The sequence below is a fragment of the Labrus mixtus genome, chromosome 20 (genome assembly GCF_963584025.1).
Source record: "Labrus mixtus chromosome 20, fLabMix1.1, whole genome shotgun sequence".
Classification (NCBI taxonomy): domain Eukaryota; kingdom Metazoa; phylum Chordata; class Actinopteri; order Labriformes; family Labridae; genus Labrus; species Labrus mixtus.
In genome coordinates this window covers 15973635-15991961 of record NC_083631.1, presented here as the reverse complement: position 1 = coordinate 15991961, position 18327 = coordinate 15973635, and the positions used below count along the sequence as shown (strand labels likewise).

The following is an 18327-nucleotide window of genomic DNA, read 5'->3' as shown; positions in this document are numbered from 1 at the left end:
GTGTGCTTCTTGTTTCTACATGAGTTCAATACTCCAACATGTGTGAGAATCCAGCTTCTCTCTGGATGCCCTGCATGATAAAGGGAAGGGGAGTATGGAGGTCACCGGGGGTGCATCTGTGTTGGGCAGTCCGTTGGCATGCTCTCGAGGAGATCTCATGTTCGCACAATCCAGGGGGCTTATGTGAGATGCTTTGAACATGAGAGAGGAAAATACCTAAACCAGCACAACTTTAAAACTGTGTGTGCACACGCATTTGTTTGATGGGATCCAGATAGAGAGAGAAATGGAAAGAGGAGAAGAGAGGGTAGTTCTCAGTGCTCTGCGTTAAGCTCACAGAGATTAGCCAGCTCAGATCAGTGCTGTGCGCAGGAGGGCGGGCGGGGCATGAGGAACTACCCACAGCAGGGTTCAATGCCAGGGTAAGGGAGGTAGAGAGGGTATGAGGGTCAGTCAACCGGGGTCACACATACAGATGAGTAACAGGCAGATGTATACAGAAAGGGCAAACAGAGCTGCAGGATGAGGAAATGGATGAACCATTTACTGTTTAAAAGACGTTGGCTTAGCCTTTAAATTAGGTATTTTTAGGGGTTAATTTCCCTGTCAAGAAAATGAAAATTTAGATTCAGACAAGTCAACTAATTGATGTAATAAAATTGAGCACAATCAAACACAGCTAAACAATGTCCAAAATCATACTGCATGGTTTAAAAAAACCCAAGATGTCAAACTTTTGGCGTCAAAAGGTGGCTAAAACCAAGGGGTGATGTCACAAGGCTTTGCCAGCCTCTTTTATACAGCCAGTGGGATGGATGGAAGAAGAGGCATTGCGTCGTATTTGCTGGTTTATACGCAATTTATACACGTGCATCCAGCAGTAAAAGAAAAGATTCTCAGACATGTGTCATGCAGTTGGTTTCAGATGCTGCCAATCCCTCATCTATACTGCATGTTCCACCGGGACTCTTTATGTTTACTTTCAAATAAATCCTGCGTAATCACTTACTGTGACATGGCAGAAATGAGAGTGTGTCTAGACAAGCTTTCCTGGAGTTGGCGCTCTGATTGATAGTTTCCTCTTTAAGAAAATCTCCTCAGTTTTGCGAGACTCTTGCACTAAACCAGGAGCCAGATATGTTTCAGAATCAAATGGATGCATGTAGGACATATCTCTTTGGACAAACGATGACATGCAAGAGAAAGCAGAGGTTTGACTTAAGCAGCATGTTTCATTCCTGCAGGTGCTGTCAGTCCCCTGCGGAATTGCTCGTGCCCTGCTGCCATTTCTCACGTTGATTTGGTGGCATATGGAGAGGGGCTACCCCCCTCTTTAAGACTAAATTAAAAACTCAGAGCTCTGATGATCACATTTACAGGTCTTTGTTGCTATCTTTAGCTTCTCTCCTGCTCTCACACTGAGCAGCTGAGACCATGCATTTATGTCTGGCCTTATGCTTCCCCCCACAGGAGGACACTTTCATTCACCGCCCACCTGGGACAACACTGCTTGATATCGGCTTCATCCCTGATATCATATCAAATTAACATCAAAACGGGTATCTTATCTTGCCGGTTAATGACTCTTCACACCTTTCTTGCAACATTGTTAATGAACTGAGAAGTCATTGTGTGCTCATAAGCAGGACAGGGTTAACCTCTCTGCACACATCCTACCTAATTCATAGCTCCATTGTGAGCTCCTCTCCACTGATAATATTTGTGAGAGCAACATGAGATGGGCCAGCCTGTGGCCATTTATCTTAATGAGAGCAGTTAACTCTGGGCCCTGCTTTGGCTGCCAGCTCCACGCTATAAAAAAAAAAAAAAAACCCACAACAATCCTTTTGAATTGTCCTCTTATCCTCCCACTGTCTTGATTTTTAGGAATACAATTCGCCCTCTTGTTGAAACCTTAATTAGTTCTAAAGGAGATTAAATTATATGCAATTATTATGATAATATTTTCATTTATTCAAGATAACGGGACGCCGTTAGTGAACACAGCATTTGTCGGGAGAGAGCAATCTCCCGCACACAGTCAAAGTTATCAAGGCGTGAAATCAGGAATCCTGACGGCAACAAAATGTAATCTTTTTCATACAGAGGGGACAATAGAAGGAGCTGCATACTCTACATCTCCTTCTCCACTTTAATTAAAACAGCTCACTGAATCGCTCTCCCTCTCTCCCCCACCTCTCTTTAAGTATGGAGGGCCAATTCTATCTCTATGCAGAATCTAGTTATTTCCTTTGCACTGAACTTGTCTTAAGCCCTGGTCCTAAATCTTTGTTGAGAAAATACTTTTCCTTGGCAATTTTATTATTTTCTTTTTGTCCCTTCTTTCCTTTTTTTCCCACTGAAATAAAGGTGGTGTGCATGAAGTATGGCGTAATCAGATTTGGCAGGTTGCAAAACCCAACGCTACACACTGAAAACGCCATGATGGGATGCTTACATGTGAAATGAAAGAGTTAGAAGAACTGTAAAGAAAGCATTAAAAGCATGCCCAATTGAAAGAGACTTTAAGTGTAACCTAAAAGATCCTGCGACTGCTTACACTTTACATTCATCTGCTCTTAGTATGAGGAAAAAAAGACATTCCTTGGATACAATTGAAAAGTCGTCTATGCCATCACAGTGTACGATATTAAGTACCGTCATGATGTTTGTAATAAAGTCTGGATTTGTATACAACTCTCTAGTGAGTCTTATCAGAGCATTTAAATGTGTTCTTTTACTGTAAATACTGCCTTGTGACTTTGCAAAAAGGTGATTAAAAGAACATTCCACATTAACAAATGACTGAATGGAGGACAGAAATAGCTGGCGAGAAAGTTGGCATTACAAAACAGGATTGAGGTAAGAATGTGCATGTTGGCGGTTTTTGAATTTCAGTAGCAGTCCCAGTTAATGAATGCTGCTGTTTAGCATTCCAAATGCCTCTTTGTCTGCATACGGTAGTTTTAGTTTTGCATATATGTTTTTACATCTTACAGAAGTCAGGCTACAAAGAGGGCTTTTTTAAGGTATCTTCAGCCACCGTGGCATTACGGATGATTCTCAGCCCTGGTTTCCTCCTCTTATGTTGCAGTCACTTCTTCTCACCCTCACTTTTTTTTTCTTCTCCTCTCCCACCTCTCCTCACCCCCTACTAGCACTCTAACCCGAGGGCAGATAGGGCATCTCGTTGTGGTAGTTGTAGTCCGGGCAAACCTTCTGGACCAGACGGTAGTCCGTACTGTAGAAGGAAATGTAGATGCAGATAACCTTGAAAGGCTTGGAGCAGATCCAGGACACGTGGCTCTGGATCTGCTCCTGAAAGCAGGTTTTGGAGGGGTCGTAGTTGCACAGCGACGTGCGCTTGCTGCGATCCACCTTTTCATAGTCCACGCGGCAGTTGAAGATCTTTGAGTCCTTTGGGTAGACCACGCTCTGGCGCTCCAGATCGAACTCAACCGCCTTGACGGGTGGCACCAGGCTCACTGAGATGTTTCCCTGGCCTGTGGAGTTGTGGCGGAAGTAGACGCTGAATGTGCCGTTACCGTGATCCACAATCTTGCCGGTGATCAGCAGATTAAGCCTCACCGTCTTGATGTTGGAGTAGAAGTCTCCCCAGCCAAACATCTTCTTGAACTTGCCCGTCTTGACGATTGGTCGCCGTTTGACTCTGGAGCTGGAAGCGTCCGGTTTGAGCAGGTCGCTGCCCAACATCTCCCAGAACTCCTGTTTGGAAAACTCCTGCTTGGAAAAAGGGACCGGGGTCCGGTAGGGGAGCTCCAGAGAAGTTGTGTTAGCCGCTCTGCTCTTACTGTGAAGCATCCAGCGGCTCAGGGGCGAGAGTGGAGTCTGCCCACTCAGGAGGCCCACCGTCTTGGAGGAGTCGTCTGAAGAGCTCTTGGGGCTAGCAGAGTCGTCTTCTTGACCAAGGGCCACCTGAAGTGTGGGGGTGGTGGAGGAAGGGAATGGAAGAAGAAAACAGAGAATGAAAGTAGGCAGTTATTAGCGAGGTAGAAAGAAACGTGGACAGAAAAGAAATTAAAGGTCTAATCAATACTTAATTTACCATCAGTCCTCTACTGGTAGTAGCCCTGACATTCTATCAATGTTATATATATAAAATAAAGGCTGAAATGTTGCAGGTATTGCTATTATTACATTTTTTTGTTTACCTCTGCTGTGGGAGAAAATACTCCTTTATGTCTAGTCTACACAAAGCCGATGTAATTCCCTAAGCTCACCAGTAATGGGCTCATATGCCTCCTTCAAACTACTGCTGAAGCCAGAGGGATCAAAGAACAGATTCAAACAGAAAATCCACGTCAAAACAGAATTCACACAAAGTGTGTTACCTGTGTGGCGTCTGGGCAGTTTAATCAATATTTCTAAAGGGGGGGACCATTTTTCACAAAGGCTGTACTACTCCAGAACAATGAAGCACTATCATTAAGAGATGCTTTGTAGAGTTGTTTCTCTGACAGCAGAGGTTAGAAGTAAATGTATGCTCTTTTAAAGAGTTTTAATGTACCAAAAAAGAGCAGAATTGAGGCTATAAAACACCAATTTCCTTTTTTTTTTTCCTGGAACAAAGTCAGAAAAGGTCACTTGAAAACATCTAACTGGAGAGCAATTGTTCTTTAATGAAGAAGCATTAAGTAGAAAGTAGACTTAACTGTGTTCCTTGTTTTAAAACACAGCTTTTTGTTACTGAAGCACGTTTGAGTTGGTCTCAATGCATGGGGGAGAAGTGGCATTGCATTTTTGAGTGTGAAAGTAAAGTAATGAGTAAGTACTCAACAGTAAAAATATATTATTGGCAGATTCTTTTGAATGATCCATTGAAGTATTGTTATGTCCTTATATTTTGACATTGGGGAAAGCGCACACACACACACATAGGCCAATTGTGTATTTAAAGCAGTAGTAAACATGAACAATAAGTGAAAGGCAAGTTGTGTATCTGTGTCTAGTGTGCACTACCCAGGGAGATTTTACAGCCATGCATAATGCATGCATTCCTGTCTGTGCTGTGATCCATCTACTGTCTTGACTGCCAGGGCTTCCTTAAACAGGCTTAGTCTGGATTATTAAGTCTGACTCATTTTTATTCCATTTATGCAGGTTTTTCAAGCTCACTCAGATTTGTTCACTTGCTCGGCAGTCAGTCAGCAATATTGATTTTCTGTCTCCCGAAAAAAAAGAAAACGTGCATTTCCTTCCACAACAACGTGGATCGCATTTCAGCTGGCTTTGCGAGAGGGTTTTCCCGCTGAGGTGGTTGCGGTTTGGTTTTTGGACTCACATGAGAGGGCTCCGTTTTTCCCTTAATCTGACCTTTTTTTTTTTTTTTACCTCAGAGACCAGGGACCCATTGCTCTAGTTACCTTTCTAATGCAAAGCTAGCACCCTCAACAAGGACTTCTTCCTTTTTGATGATTCAGATACTTTCTTTGAGAATCCCAAACTCAGTAATCGTGCTCAAAATTTGCAGCTATTTATTTTAACCCTTTGTATTTATTTGTGTTTTTGAGGTTGAGCTAAGGACATACATGATGACTTTAATGACAGATACATCATTCCCTGTGGTGCTTATAGAGGACTAGACTGCGTTTGATTTCTCTTCCTCACTGAGCAGGGGCTGCTGAGCACAGAGGGTAGCTCTCTGCTAGCATAAGAGCCCCTGTGGTGTCCTACAAAAAGCCCCTTTAGGATTCTTGAAAAAATATCTCGCTCTTGATTTCTATTAAACTGCCCCTTTCTTTTAAGACCCTGATAACTTTTCCACTTCATAAACAGTGACACTCCTTGTCTTAAGTCACCCAAAAATGGCAACAAAACTGGGTCTGTTGTAACTTACAGATTGAGCCAGGCGTCCCTGTCGATCTGAGGCTCGGCTGCAGGAGCAGAAATGAAGTGATTGTGTGAGCATTGTGCTATTGTTATGCAGAATATTTCAGTGTCTAGCACTGCTGGAGGAGTCAGATTCAGTGAGCAGTGTCATTGTCAAAGACAAATGAGCTTAAAATGGCTCTGAGGAAATGAAGAAATAAAACAATTACCAATTACATGCAGTGTGGATGTCGACACCTCCATTTTGCCTTTAAATACATTTTTTGCAGCTTCATGTAATAGACTGTAGAGTCATTTTTCACATACCATCTGCATGTTTTTCAACACTAGGGGATCTGCTCAGCATTGCATTGTGAAGGTCAAAGAGGTCAAGAATTTTACAGCAGCAAGCAACATTTTTTCATCATTAAATATTACAACCATCTCTACTTTTCTGCTCCATTCTGAAAATCTGCAAACTGCTACAACTCTCTCGCCACTCTGCGTTTAACTAGGAGAGTATATGAGGTGTAAGATTGAACTATTAGCCAGCTTTTACTTCTGCAATGTAAGCAGGTTGAAATAGTGTTGAAGCACCCCAGAGTTCCCTGTTGCCTTCATAATCCCAAAAGATGAATGCATTGCTTCATTTCAGTGGAATATTTTCAGAAATTACCATGCATAGAAAGATACTGTATTGTTAACAGCTGAGTAATATAATGTCTGCTTTGGGTATTTTTGCCACTCACTCTTTCCTATTAAAAATACAGTGCAAGAAGTCATCCTTTGATGATGCACCACAAATAATAGCTTTTTTTCTGTCGCCAGCATTGTAACATTAGAGAAGTGTTTTAATGAGTTTCAAAAATGTGTAACAGCAGGGTGTTTCAGCAGTAATGCCAAGGGTATGCTGTTCACTGGGTCACACTTAAATATGCACCATCTCCATAGACTTACACAGTGAAGTGGTTCTTTGAAAGGCCACAACAAGTTGCAGGAGACTAAGTTTGTTTCATGAAGCTTGGCAAGATGTATCCCAGCTTTAAGTACTGAAGGCAAAGTGTGGGCGATGGGCAATCAGGTCTTAGTGAGGGGGCGGAGGTTCAGGGTGATTTTGTCATTTGTCATGTGCGCTAAGTGAGTCAGTGAAACGGCTGGAGAGGATGGGAGGTGGCTGCGGGCTCCGTCGCTGTGGTAATTGTGAGTCATTCAGCCTCAGTGAGCACGGGCCCCAGGCCTCTCTCCCAGCAGGGAACGCAGGGAGGGGAGCCATCCGCACAAGCCTGCCAGCTCCACAGGCAATAATCAGCCTGTTACAGTGACAGGTACAACGTTTTAACCCCCCCGCCCCTGGTGACTCGAGATCACAATGGCCGTACTGTAGCACAGAGATCAGGCAGCCACTTAATTGGAATCTCAGCCATAACTGTTGCAGAAGCAGGGGACGGGTAAAAAACGAGTGCCTCAACAAAAAAAAGTAGGTTATGTTCCCAAATAGGACCCACACTTTAGTTTACACCTCAAGACTTTACTCTTTATGTTCCTGAAAACAAATAAAAGCTTTGCAGATATTCTACCGTTTAGAGCCGCCCGATATAGCTATGATGGAACCACAACGTTAAATTGGCAAACGATACATCAGTATCAGCTTGTATGTTCTTGCAGAAAAAAATGCAGAAAATGGGGTGATCATTTTGTTTGTCTATAGTTTACAATAGCCTCAGCACTGTCTGCAGCACAAAGCTTTTCAGCAGAGCGTATGGAAATAGAATTGGCCATATGTATCCATTGTCCTGGTTACCAGGGTGAGGAGTCCACACTCCACATGATTAGTCTGATGAAAGAGAGCTATGCTGACAACACCACTGCCTTTCTGAAGAGTTCAGAGATTTACAACTAGAAGCGATGGGGTCATCCACACATGAAACGTGGTGCACCTTTAAATAGGAAAAAAATATGCTGGGTGCTGTTTTGTCCCTCATTTAATCACCTACTGTCTCATATGCTTTTTCCTCAACACTTGAAAACAGCAATGGCACAAAGAAATGTGCATTTCATTGTATTTTTTTTATCAGGAGGGGTCCCGAGGCTGTACTCATTATGAGTTAACAAACACAACTTTTACACAGGAGACTTTTGTCTGTCATGTGTGAAGATAAACAAAGAGTCAACCTTGAGCTCAATCATCATTCTTATAATGTTCTCTATATTGATGAACCAAGCTACTTATGTCAACCAACATTATCTTCTTCTATAACCGTTCTCAATACTTTAATGACGGCCAAACCAAACTTGAACACAAAAAATGGACACAGATGAACCTCTTTAATTCATTCATAAATGAAAACAAATGTCATAACTTTCTCAAATAATCAAACAAAAGCTTACTATAGGATATGTGTGTGTATGTCTCTATCGTGATGTGTGTAATGGATGCGTGATCTTGAATAAAGTAAAGTGATTCAGTGTGATTGATTGAGCACAGGGAACGCGCCTATAGAGCCACCCAGCGGGCCTGAAAGCATGCGCTCATCCCGGCAGCTAACAAGTTCAATAAACACTCCATTTCCTCTGACTGTTGAGTTGAAATCTTCACCTCTAATATGACATCAATTTTTAATTAAAGAACCCAGGCAGCTCCGATTTCTTAAGTGTTCGTCAATGCTTTATTCTTTTATTTTTTATCTGTCTCCTCTGCACGTCTCCAGATCTAATACGCTCACTGCAGGAGACTTCTCTGTTACATGATTAAAGTCTGAAAATGGCTGTGGCCTTATAACTAATTATTCTTCTGGCTAGTGTGAATCCAGGAGGAGGTGAGGGAGAGAAAGGTAATTTCACAAGAAACAAGCCATTTGACTCTTAATGAATAATTTACTCCTTCTTCTTGGGGGTCATCGGAGCTCAGATCTGCAGTGGGTGAACACTGGCACTGAATCTTTTTATTCTAAACTCTTAACTCACAATCTATTATTTTATTTCAGTGTCCTCGTGCTGCGTTCAGCTCATTTTGGACAGATTCACGTGTGTGTGTGTGTTCCCTGTGGACTCAGGCTCATTTTGTATGCTCAGAGAGAAGCCGGGCTCTGAATTGGCTATCAAATTTTTACATTATAAGATATTGACAAGTTGCAGGGAAGGTGGAAGAGGGGGAGGCAGGGGCGGCTTTTCCCTTGGCGAGAGCGAGGAGAAGAGCAAGGGCTGATGGGACGGAGCTGATTACAGGGCTGAAACAGTATTCACACCTGTCTAGTAAAAGCTGGAAGGACTTTCCATTCTCTCCATGAAGGTTCAAGTGAATGCTGCCTGATCAATGGCTGCAGCCTGATTTATTGTCCAGCTTCAGAACGGGAAAGCTGGAAAATCAAAGACAATGGTTTGACTGTGCAGCTCCCAGGATGAATGTCATTGTTTAAAAGGGCTCAGTTAACACTTATGCATAAGTAAGCGGGAATGAATACTCCATTTGAATTATTACTGGAGTCTTAATAACAGATGTGGTTGTACCCAGAATACTTTGAGACTCAGTCACGTTGGCGACATTTACATGCCTGCCAGATGTGTCTCCATTTGTATGGCGAGCACGAACGCATCCTCAATTGCTTTGAAGCTCCATCTAACATCACAGGTTGCATTCAAAGTACAAAGCCTCCAAACGCATACACAGCTGCCACACAGCTCGGACAGCAGTGTCACAGCAAGCCGCTTCTCTACGCCCAACTATTTTGTCCTGTCTAGCTTGAAACAGATAAAACCGCGTGAGCAAGGAAGTGAAATCTGATCACAAGTGCTTACTTGTAAAACATTCGAAACGCTTCCTGTCAGCAGGTGTGAACCGCAGTCCAGCTCAAATAGATGATAAGACACCAGAGAAGCTGCTAGCCTTAAGCTTTTAAACTAACATGTTCTCACTTTTCAAATCTGCCCTTTCCAAAAAGATGACAGCATTTGTTCAAATGACTTTGAGTAAATTCTAAGAGCAGATGATCGTTGACCATATTCGCCAAATTTCCTCTGACTTCGGGCACAGGGCGTGGAGCTCAAACAAACCATTATGGATGTATGTATTACTATTTTCCAAGTTGCTTTTTTGAATAAAGAAATCTACCCAATTATAACCATTTAGCAACTTTTAGCTAGATCAGTATCTGAGAAGACATTTACGGTGAAAATCTGGAGGGATGTCCTGCCGTCTTTTAAGGTAATGTAGAATATTTGATTAGCCATTAGCTATAAGTCAGACGACAGCTAACGTTAGCATTTAGCCAAGTACTATTTCATTTATGTTTGAAGGAAAGTAGCTGAAAGCTCATTGTACTGTAACTTTAGGCCAACTGCTCCATGACACAATAAGAAAGGCTTCAGTTCTTAGCTAATTTAATGTTAGCTTGGAGATGATGGAATGCTAACATTTGTTGAGGTCTTTCTATCACTTTTGGGTTATCAAATGTGTTGGTTTTTTTTACTTAAAATATTGCCATATGTCAAGTGATTATCCATTTCTGTTTAACTTGAGAAGTGTTAAAAGTTATAACACTTGTCAGATACCATACCAAAGATAACCTGGAACACAACAGTACAACATTATGAAAAACATTTGAGCTTCTCACCTTGAGCGTGTTGTCAAAGGAAAATGGCCACCGTATAAAAACGGTGAATGTGTTTGTTGGTTTCTTTAATCATGACTGCAGTTTTTCCATAACCTAACTAAGAAGCAGAAATTATCTAAATCTTACTAGACCTTAAATATAGAGGCTACAATGAAAGTTCTAGTTCGGGACACTTTTAAAACACTTGTGTATTTATTTAATGAACTGACAAAAATTCAATTTTGTGCTTTAGGTCATCAAACTTCTCACTAATTGAAAACACCACAGATCTTAACGGGGTCAATGTGATTTGGGGCGTAAACAATCGCACCACTGCTCATACTGACATTTCCTGAGGTAATAAAGGTTGAAATTAATTGCCAGTCATTGCTGTCCTATATTCTATAACACTGCATTTTCAGTTCAATACAAAAATCCCTCTTCTCTGCAAAAAGGAAAATGTTCCTATTATCCTTTTCCTTAAAGGTTCCGCTTTCAAGCCCAGCCAAAATCCCTGATCTTTGTGGCTTTGCAGCGCTTTAATTGGAATCCCCCCGTAAGGACCCTCAGCGTGCCTCGTCTGGACATGTGCACCACCCTGACCCCGAAAATCACTGAAGCCTCACCGGGCAAGCACGCTGGTGAACTGCACACTCCATGTTCATTCACGCAGAACGGACTGTTTACAGATTGTGAGAGAATTGAGAATATAAACGGGCTTTAGCTCTGGTGTTTTATCCAGCGGCTGCAGTCACACCGCTTTGAGGTCAGCGTGGTCAGGGGCCTGCGGCATCAGAAAAGCTCATTGACAGCCTGGTGTTCCCCCCTTTTAATAAAGCCAACCTCCCCTGCTCCCACATCGCCTTCTTCTTACGTTGTTTGGATGCTTTCAGATCTTGAAACGATAAAAACGTCTCTCTATATTGACACTGTCTGTAACGTTTTCACACTGCAGTTGAAAAACCTTTACTATTGTCAGTTCTAGCAGAAGCTCTGTGAAAATTAAAACATCTGTTATGGATTTTTTACGAATCCTTAGTTATTCCTCTGTGTGAAAGTCAAGCGCATCTTTATCTGGATCCCTCGGGAGTTACACCCACTCATTCCACCCAAGGCTACGAGTCATTTTTCTTTAAGCTATGCTCTGTAATCCACCCTTCACTATCGGAAACCAGCAGAGAAACCTACATATATTCTTCCAGGATTTACTCTGTCTCCCTTGCAGTCTTATAGGTAGCAGTGCCACAGTAAATTGTGCAGCGTTCGGAGCAGACAGAGTATTCCGTCTCAGGACAGCTCGGCGCTTCAATATGAAGGGCTGTCAGTGTGTCAGGGAGCATGCTTTCTCTCTGTCTGTCTCTCGCCGTCTCCTTCTATGTCTGCTGGGAGCCTGAGGGGGGAGGGAGGGGGAGAGAGATGTTGAAGACAGGAGGGGGAGGGAGAGGGAGGAGGGGGGGGCGTCCCCGGCTGGGGTGAACCTCTGGGGTCATTCTCGCTGTGGTCGTGAATAACTCAATCTGTTTTACAGCACAGGCAGGAGCCACAAAGGTGGTCCGTTATGACATCCGCTGCTTCTTCAGGGTCATGTATTGGATTCATGTTAATCATTGTTGGTTTCATGTTTGCTCATTGGCTCTGTATTTGAACTATACAAAAGTAGCAACTATTGTCAAAAGTAGTGCATGACAACATTGAAAAGATGCGTATTATGATTATAAGGACACATACTTCAATCAAGACACGATTCATTTTTGCTTCACAATGTCGCACATTCGTTGAGGTTTGGCAGAGCAGGAGTTCTAAGCTTGGACTCCTCTCCAGCACTATTTTACTTTAAATTAACTTAATGAATATTTGACCTTTTTGCCATCTCTGTGCCTACATAATCTACTTGGAATTGTTGTTTTTTTTTGTTTTAAATGTGTTGCCTTTGTCAAAGCATTGAGCTTCTGTGATTTGGGTATTGCACTCGGCCATTTAACAATCTTGACAACATCGCAATTTATTGGACAGACCCAAAATGAATATTATGTCGCTATCAGTTAGAAGTATCATATGCAATGAGTTGTACTACTACGCATATATTTAGATCTGATATAAAGTTTACAAGCATGCTTCTAAGTTGTTGTTTTTTTTTTAACTCTCTGGGAAGATGTTCTCAAAAGTTGACAAAGACTTCTGGATTCTTAATCTGACATTTTTGACACGAGTATTAGCTTAATATCCATTTTAAAACATTATGCTTTACTCAAATGTTCTGTGGATCAACTTTAAGTGAAATCAATCAATTGTTGCTGCTCTTAAACACACAAGGTACTTTATTGTCATGTGATCCATTTAACAAGTGTTATTGGTTAAATGGGCCTCAAAGTGGCGTCTGTCAACAAAATGATGGGAGAAGGATCACGTTTTTTGTTTTCTCATCCAAGCTAAATTGCATTAAGTCTGCATATATCACCAATTTAAGACAAAGTCAAGACAACTTGTTACATCGAATTACTACAACAAATCACATCCCTTGTCTTGTGTCTCTCCGGAGCACACATTCCATCAGAACAATTATACTCTCAGATTGCCAAATAAAATGAAATGAGTTTTCTTACAATTGAATGACAGTTTTAAAAATTCATTTAATATATAAATCAGTTCATTTAGTCTGGTATTTTATGTTAATCAAACAAGCAATAAATAAATAAATGTGTGTTATTCTGCATCTGATCAAGAAGAAGCCACAACCTGATGAGGGGAGGGGGGCGTTATGATCCTCTGTAAACTCACAGGGAGACAGAAGTCACCCTCACAATAAACCATTCCTTTGCTTTTGTATCTGTTCTCTTTGATTGAAATTCCACGTTTATGAATGACTTTTGAGTTTCCTGCGTTGTGTGTGTGTGTGGGCCGTAAGGAGGAGACGAGAAGCTTATGAGCTCTGACAGGCCGATTGCAACGATGATGGGAGAGAGGAAGACTCTAGAGAGTGAGAACGCCAAAAAAGAAGAAAAAAAATTAGTATTCACTCGGCGGCTGCTGTATCACATTTGCGTCTGCGTGCAATATGTGCTGTATGAGACGGGGAAGGTTTTTCTATTTGTTTTCTCAGGATTTAAGGTGGTATCTCTGCTCAGCTGGGGGATGAATCTTGGTGGACAAGGTCAGCGACCCTGCAAGGAGGACAGGTATTGAAGAAACATGAATGTGAGAGATTGAGGCAGGCCAAAAAAAATAGAGAGGAGTCTGATGTGGTTGGAATGACCTCTTTTTATTAAACTTTGTGTTGTCACGTAGTAGTTTTGTTGAGATTTCCCTGCCTTTTTAAATCTCACTTGTGGTTGTAGTGCTGTTATGATCCATCACTGTTGTGCTTTCTGTGCAGCCTCATCACAATCCCTTCTTTGTGAGGGTAAGAGTATTCTTTCGTTTTTAATTGACATGCTGTGCTTAAACAAATTACTTTCCTTGCTGACAGCAAAGTCAAATGAAGGATGGCAGTAAAAGTTGAATAAGTGTTTCGATGCTGATTTGCACGAGCTTTGTGTTTTCTTCATTTTTAACATTACCTACATTCAGAGAAAAGAGAGTAGAGCATAAACCTAAGAATATGTTTGATTAGTTTCCAGGAATGTATTCTGCAACAAAAAAAAAAGTAGAGCAGCAGAGGTGCAAGCATGATGACCATGTCTGCATCTGTACCAAAAACAATCACAGGCAGCATAAAGCCTGCATGTCGCTCACGGCCACACGGAGGCTACCTGAAGCTCATCATTTCTAAAAAGAATTCTGTAGTGAAAGAGCAGCTGTGAGTGTGCATGGAGGACCGGGCTCCACATGAAGGTTACAGGACAAACAAGGCCATAAAACTGCACACACATACAAAAAAAAAAAGATGCTCTTTTGTCGGAAAGCATGTGTATTTTGTGCAAACATTAATACCTCCTTGTGCACTCTTGCTTGAGAAATAGGAAATAACACTTTATCCAGACATGTTGATGAAGAGCAAACATTTACTCCAAGGTAAAGTGGGGTGATTTGGAGTAATTGAAGGTTGTGGGGAGGGGGGGGGGAGGGGGGGGAGTGCAGACTAGTTCAGTGCCCTGTTCAGGGTCACTTCATTCTTCATTTAATAGTTATTCCGATTATTAAACATTTTGTTCACCTCATCCCTGCAAGAATTCACCGGCTGCTCTTTAGGATTCAGATTGTCAATCTTGTGCCATACTGCAGTTGTAATTATGTGTGGATTAGGCGTATTTTCTTGGATGTTTTTGAGCAGAAGGGAGAAAGAATGTGTCATGACTGTCAATGAGGCAGATGTTTAACTTTTTTTTTTTTTTTTTTTGCTCTTTATCAGCTTTATCTTTACCTCACTCACTGACTCACATTTGCTTTGCCTTCACACCTCTCTGCTCCTGCTCTGTCTGTTTCACTGTGTGAACTTATCTCATAAAGGCACCTGTCTCTCCTCTGCATTTAGTGCGAGCTCAGTTTAGCTTGTGTCTGTTACTGATGGCCTTATGAAGACATGTTTTACACATATCGCTTAATCGATCGGAAGGAAAGTAAGGAAAAATAATCAGCAATAATGTAAATGATCAAAACCTTTTCATGCATAAATTGCCCAAAAACCCCTTTCCCATATTTACCAACAACTGAATCTTAACCGAAAGCCCAGTTTGAGTCAAAGGTTCCTCTTAAATACTCCAGAAATTATTCACTTCATATCAGCGACTTGGCTCACTGAAACAAATCCAGCTTGCAGAGATGAAAAATAACTCCAAAACATAACTTCTCAAGCAGTCAATTATACAATTGAGATGGTTTGTATTATTCATAAGCCTCCATTGGAATCAGAATAATTAACATCTGAAACAGATCATTCATCACCCATACAGCAGGCAGAGCGGCACCCTGTGCTAACAGTTGACTGTATGAGGAGTCGTTGGGGAAAGGCCCCTCGAGACCTGCGGCCTCCATTACAACCTAAATAATCCAGATTGGATTTTAATGCATAGTCAGTTTATGTGATTATTAATCACGGCTCTGTTCCATAATAAAAAAGTTACTCCATTTATTAATTGCTGTATAATTTATCAATGTCGCGGGGCTAATGAATTACCCAGAATCTCCTGCTGAGGGACGTCATGTACGCTTTTTTTTAGAGATACATGGTCTGCAGAGGGAGAGAAAACCCCAATTAATTTCACTATCATTAGGCACAGACCTTCAGTGTTACAGCAGCCAGCAGCCCTGCAGCACATAAAAATGCTCCCAGACAACACAAGAGTGCGTGTTAAGCCTATTATCCCACACTCTTGTATCTAGTTATACAACGGCTGAAAAGGCGCTCATCCCCCCATATTTTAAATCAGCGTGTGGTCTCTTCTTCCCTTGCAGATCTGTTGAATGAGCTCCGTCTCAGTCAAATAAATCTGTGTGTATTTAGTCTTTCACTCTCCAATGGGCCATTACTTTACCCTGAGCACCTCAATAATACCTTAATATGAAAAGCACAAGGTCGTCCTTGAAGGGACCCAGACACAATCGGGGGTGCATCAAACAAGCACACAACTTCACTTTAACATTTCCTCTGACTGTACTTTTTATTCTTTCTTTCTTTTTTTTTGGAGCTGGGCCCCTGTGCTACTCAGCCCGGGGCTTTCCGAGCAGAAGGATGTTCCAGTTTTTCTCTCCTGTGAATCAAGAGCGGATTTCTCATTAAAGGCTGCTTTTTAATAAAACTGCAGGCAAACATGAAAGAGGAGCTGCTGATCCAAATTTGATTGTAAGGTTACATAACGGTGGAAAGTATTCATTAAGACTACAGAAACAGCTCAGCATCTGGTGTTATAGGTCAGTGAAGGGCCTGAGGAAGGCGTTAAGATTTAGCTAGTTGACTTTTTTATTTAAACTGTATTTATTTATTTTTTACCTCTAGATATTCTTATCTATAGACATTCTGGTCTGAGGCATCACTTAGTTCAAGGTTACTTCACCACAGTATGAATTCTGTATTTGATCAAGTTTGACTCCAAAGGGGAGAGTCCTCAGAATAAAGACTTCACCAAAGAAGAAAAGCTCTATCTTTCTGTAGATGTTTGACATGATAAATCCTCTGTCTTAAATGTCATCAAAAAAAACAAAAAACGCTGATGGAATATTGAGTCTTAGTTTTTTCGAGCCAGATGTGTGGGCTGATGCTGTATAGCCGACAGTCATGTACCCTGACACGAGATGAAATAAACTTGATCCATTGAATACAAATCAAACCGAAGCTCTGACATTCTTTTTCTAAAATATTTCTGCGTTGTTTGTTTTGCCTCTTGTCATCTTTTTTTTTTTTTTTGCCTAAAAGCGGATGGCTGCCCTAGCCTGTACTGTCATTCATTTTGCATTTTTAATGTAATCATTTAGGAGAAAACTTTAGCATGCAGTTACACACTTTTCATGGACACAAGAAGTAGGATGAATAATAAGTGAAATCACTGATGTGGATACAAATGCGCAAAGCTCAGGACACACTGATGACGGACAGCGGCGGCACCGTGCGATACACACGCTGCCAGCTCGAGTGTCCGCAGGGAATAGTGATAGTACAACTTGCCGTACCTGAGCCGATTAGGGTCAAAGTGAATGACTTAATTATTCTTAATTATGGCTGAAATAAAACAGAAGTTTGCAAAAAAGAAAACATTTTAAGTAGTGGAACAGCACAGCAGACACGAAATATCTCTGCATCTCTGAGAGAAACACCAACGACCTGCATGTGTCTTCATTCATCATTTTTACCTGCATCATTACAGCTGTCGGTGTTTATTTCTGCATGTTTATAAACACAGTTACGTCCACTTAAATCCGCGAGTTTAGAAGTTTTGGGTATTAATGGGTTGCGGGCACCGTGTCATTCGCGGTCGCGCAGGTAGAAGGTGTTGCATGGATGACAAAAAATGTAATTTTTGGAACAAGATGCATGCAGTTCGCAGTGTGACTTTACTCTTTTCTTACCAAACAAGCGGTTCCGTTGAGGAGGAGCAGGATGAAGCCGCGATTGGGACGCATCATTCCGGCGCGTAAAAACCCTCAGCTCCACCTCCCCGGTAGCAAAAAGCAATACTATAAAAAAAATAAAAAAAACTCCTGCACACGGGCTTCTCCTCCTTCAGGAAGATGCTCTCCCTCCGACACCGGATCCCTCTCTGCTGACGCACGGTCCCATGTCCAACACAGGATGAGCTGCAGCTTCCAAAAACCTTAAAACTACCTGGGCACCCCCTTTTTTTTTTTGTCTGTTCTTGAAACGATCCCGGGTTTGAGTCAGATTAGTTGTGGTATGAGAAATCCATCAATACGCAGCAGACTGTTAACATCCAAGCAAACAAATGAAGGGATCCCAGCTTGGAGAGAAACGACTGAGAAGTGTGCAGATCATATCTGGAGTGGAGATCCTGAGCTGCAGCCTCCTGCACAAACTGAGCGATGCTGAGACTGGCAAGAGCGAACACACACGTTTTTAACAGTTTCTACTCCCTCTCTCCTCCTGCGTGTGTGAGCCTCTCTTTTCTCCCTCTCCCCTTTTCTCCCTCTCTCTCCCCCCCCTCCCTTATCCCTACAGTATCTCTCTCTATCTATCCTGTACCTCTTGCTTTCTCACTTTCACTACTTTCCCACTTAACTCTTGCTGAAAATTAAGAGCAATTAAAGGACACACACAATACCACCACACACATTCTACCTTTACCTGTCTCTTATTCTGTTTTCCAATCCCTTACCTATATTTATGACACGTTTTTAACCAGTCCACTCATAGCATTTCTCATCACCAAGCCTTACATTAGATTCATCACTGTGGGTGGAAATCATGGACTGAGAAAGACGGAGTCCGTTTTCCCCTCATAACTGTCACAACAAAATGCAG

At 41.8% G+C, this 18327-nt stretch overlaps 1 protein-coding gene across 1 annotated transcript; it reads right to left on the bottom strand.

The window, feature by feature from the left end:
• Positions 1–479: 479 nt before the first annotated feature.
• LOC132954250 (neurexophilin-1) lies at positions 480–17966 on the bottom strand. Its single transcript, XM_061026771.1, has 2 exons — positions 17418–17966; positions 480–3936 (listed from the first exon to the last, which is right to left on the bottom strand). The coding sequence occupies exons 1-2, from the start codon at positions 17472–17474 to the stop codon at positions 3163–3165; spliced, it is 831 nt and encodes a 276-aa protein (XP_060882754.1). The 5' UTR covers positions 17475–17966; the 3' UTR covers positions 480–3162.
• Positions 17967–18327: the final 361 nt, after the last annotated feature.

Bases quoted from the DNA above. Each gene is read 5' to 3' on its own strand.
- LOC132954250 (XM_061026771.1), bottom strand. From the start codon at position 17,474: ATGATGCGTCCCAATCGCGGCTTCATCCTGCTCCTCCTCAACGGAACC. The intron at 3,937-17,417 runs GTAAGAAAAGAG...CCCACACTTCAG, and splicing joins TCAACGGAACCGCTTGTTTG to GTGGCCCTTGGTCAAGAAGA.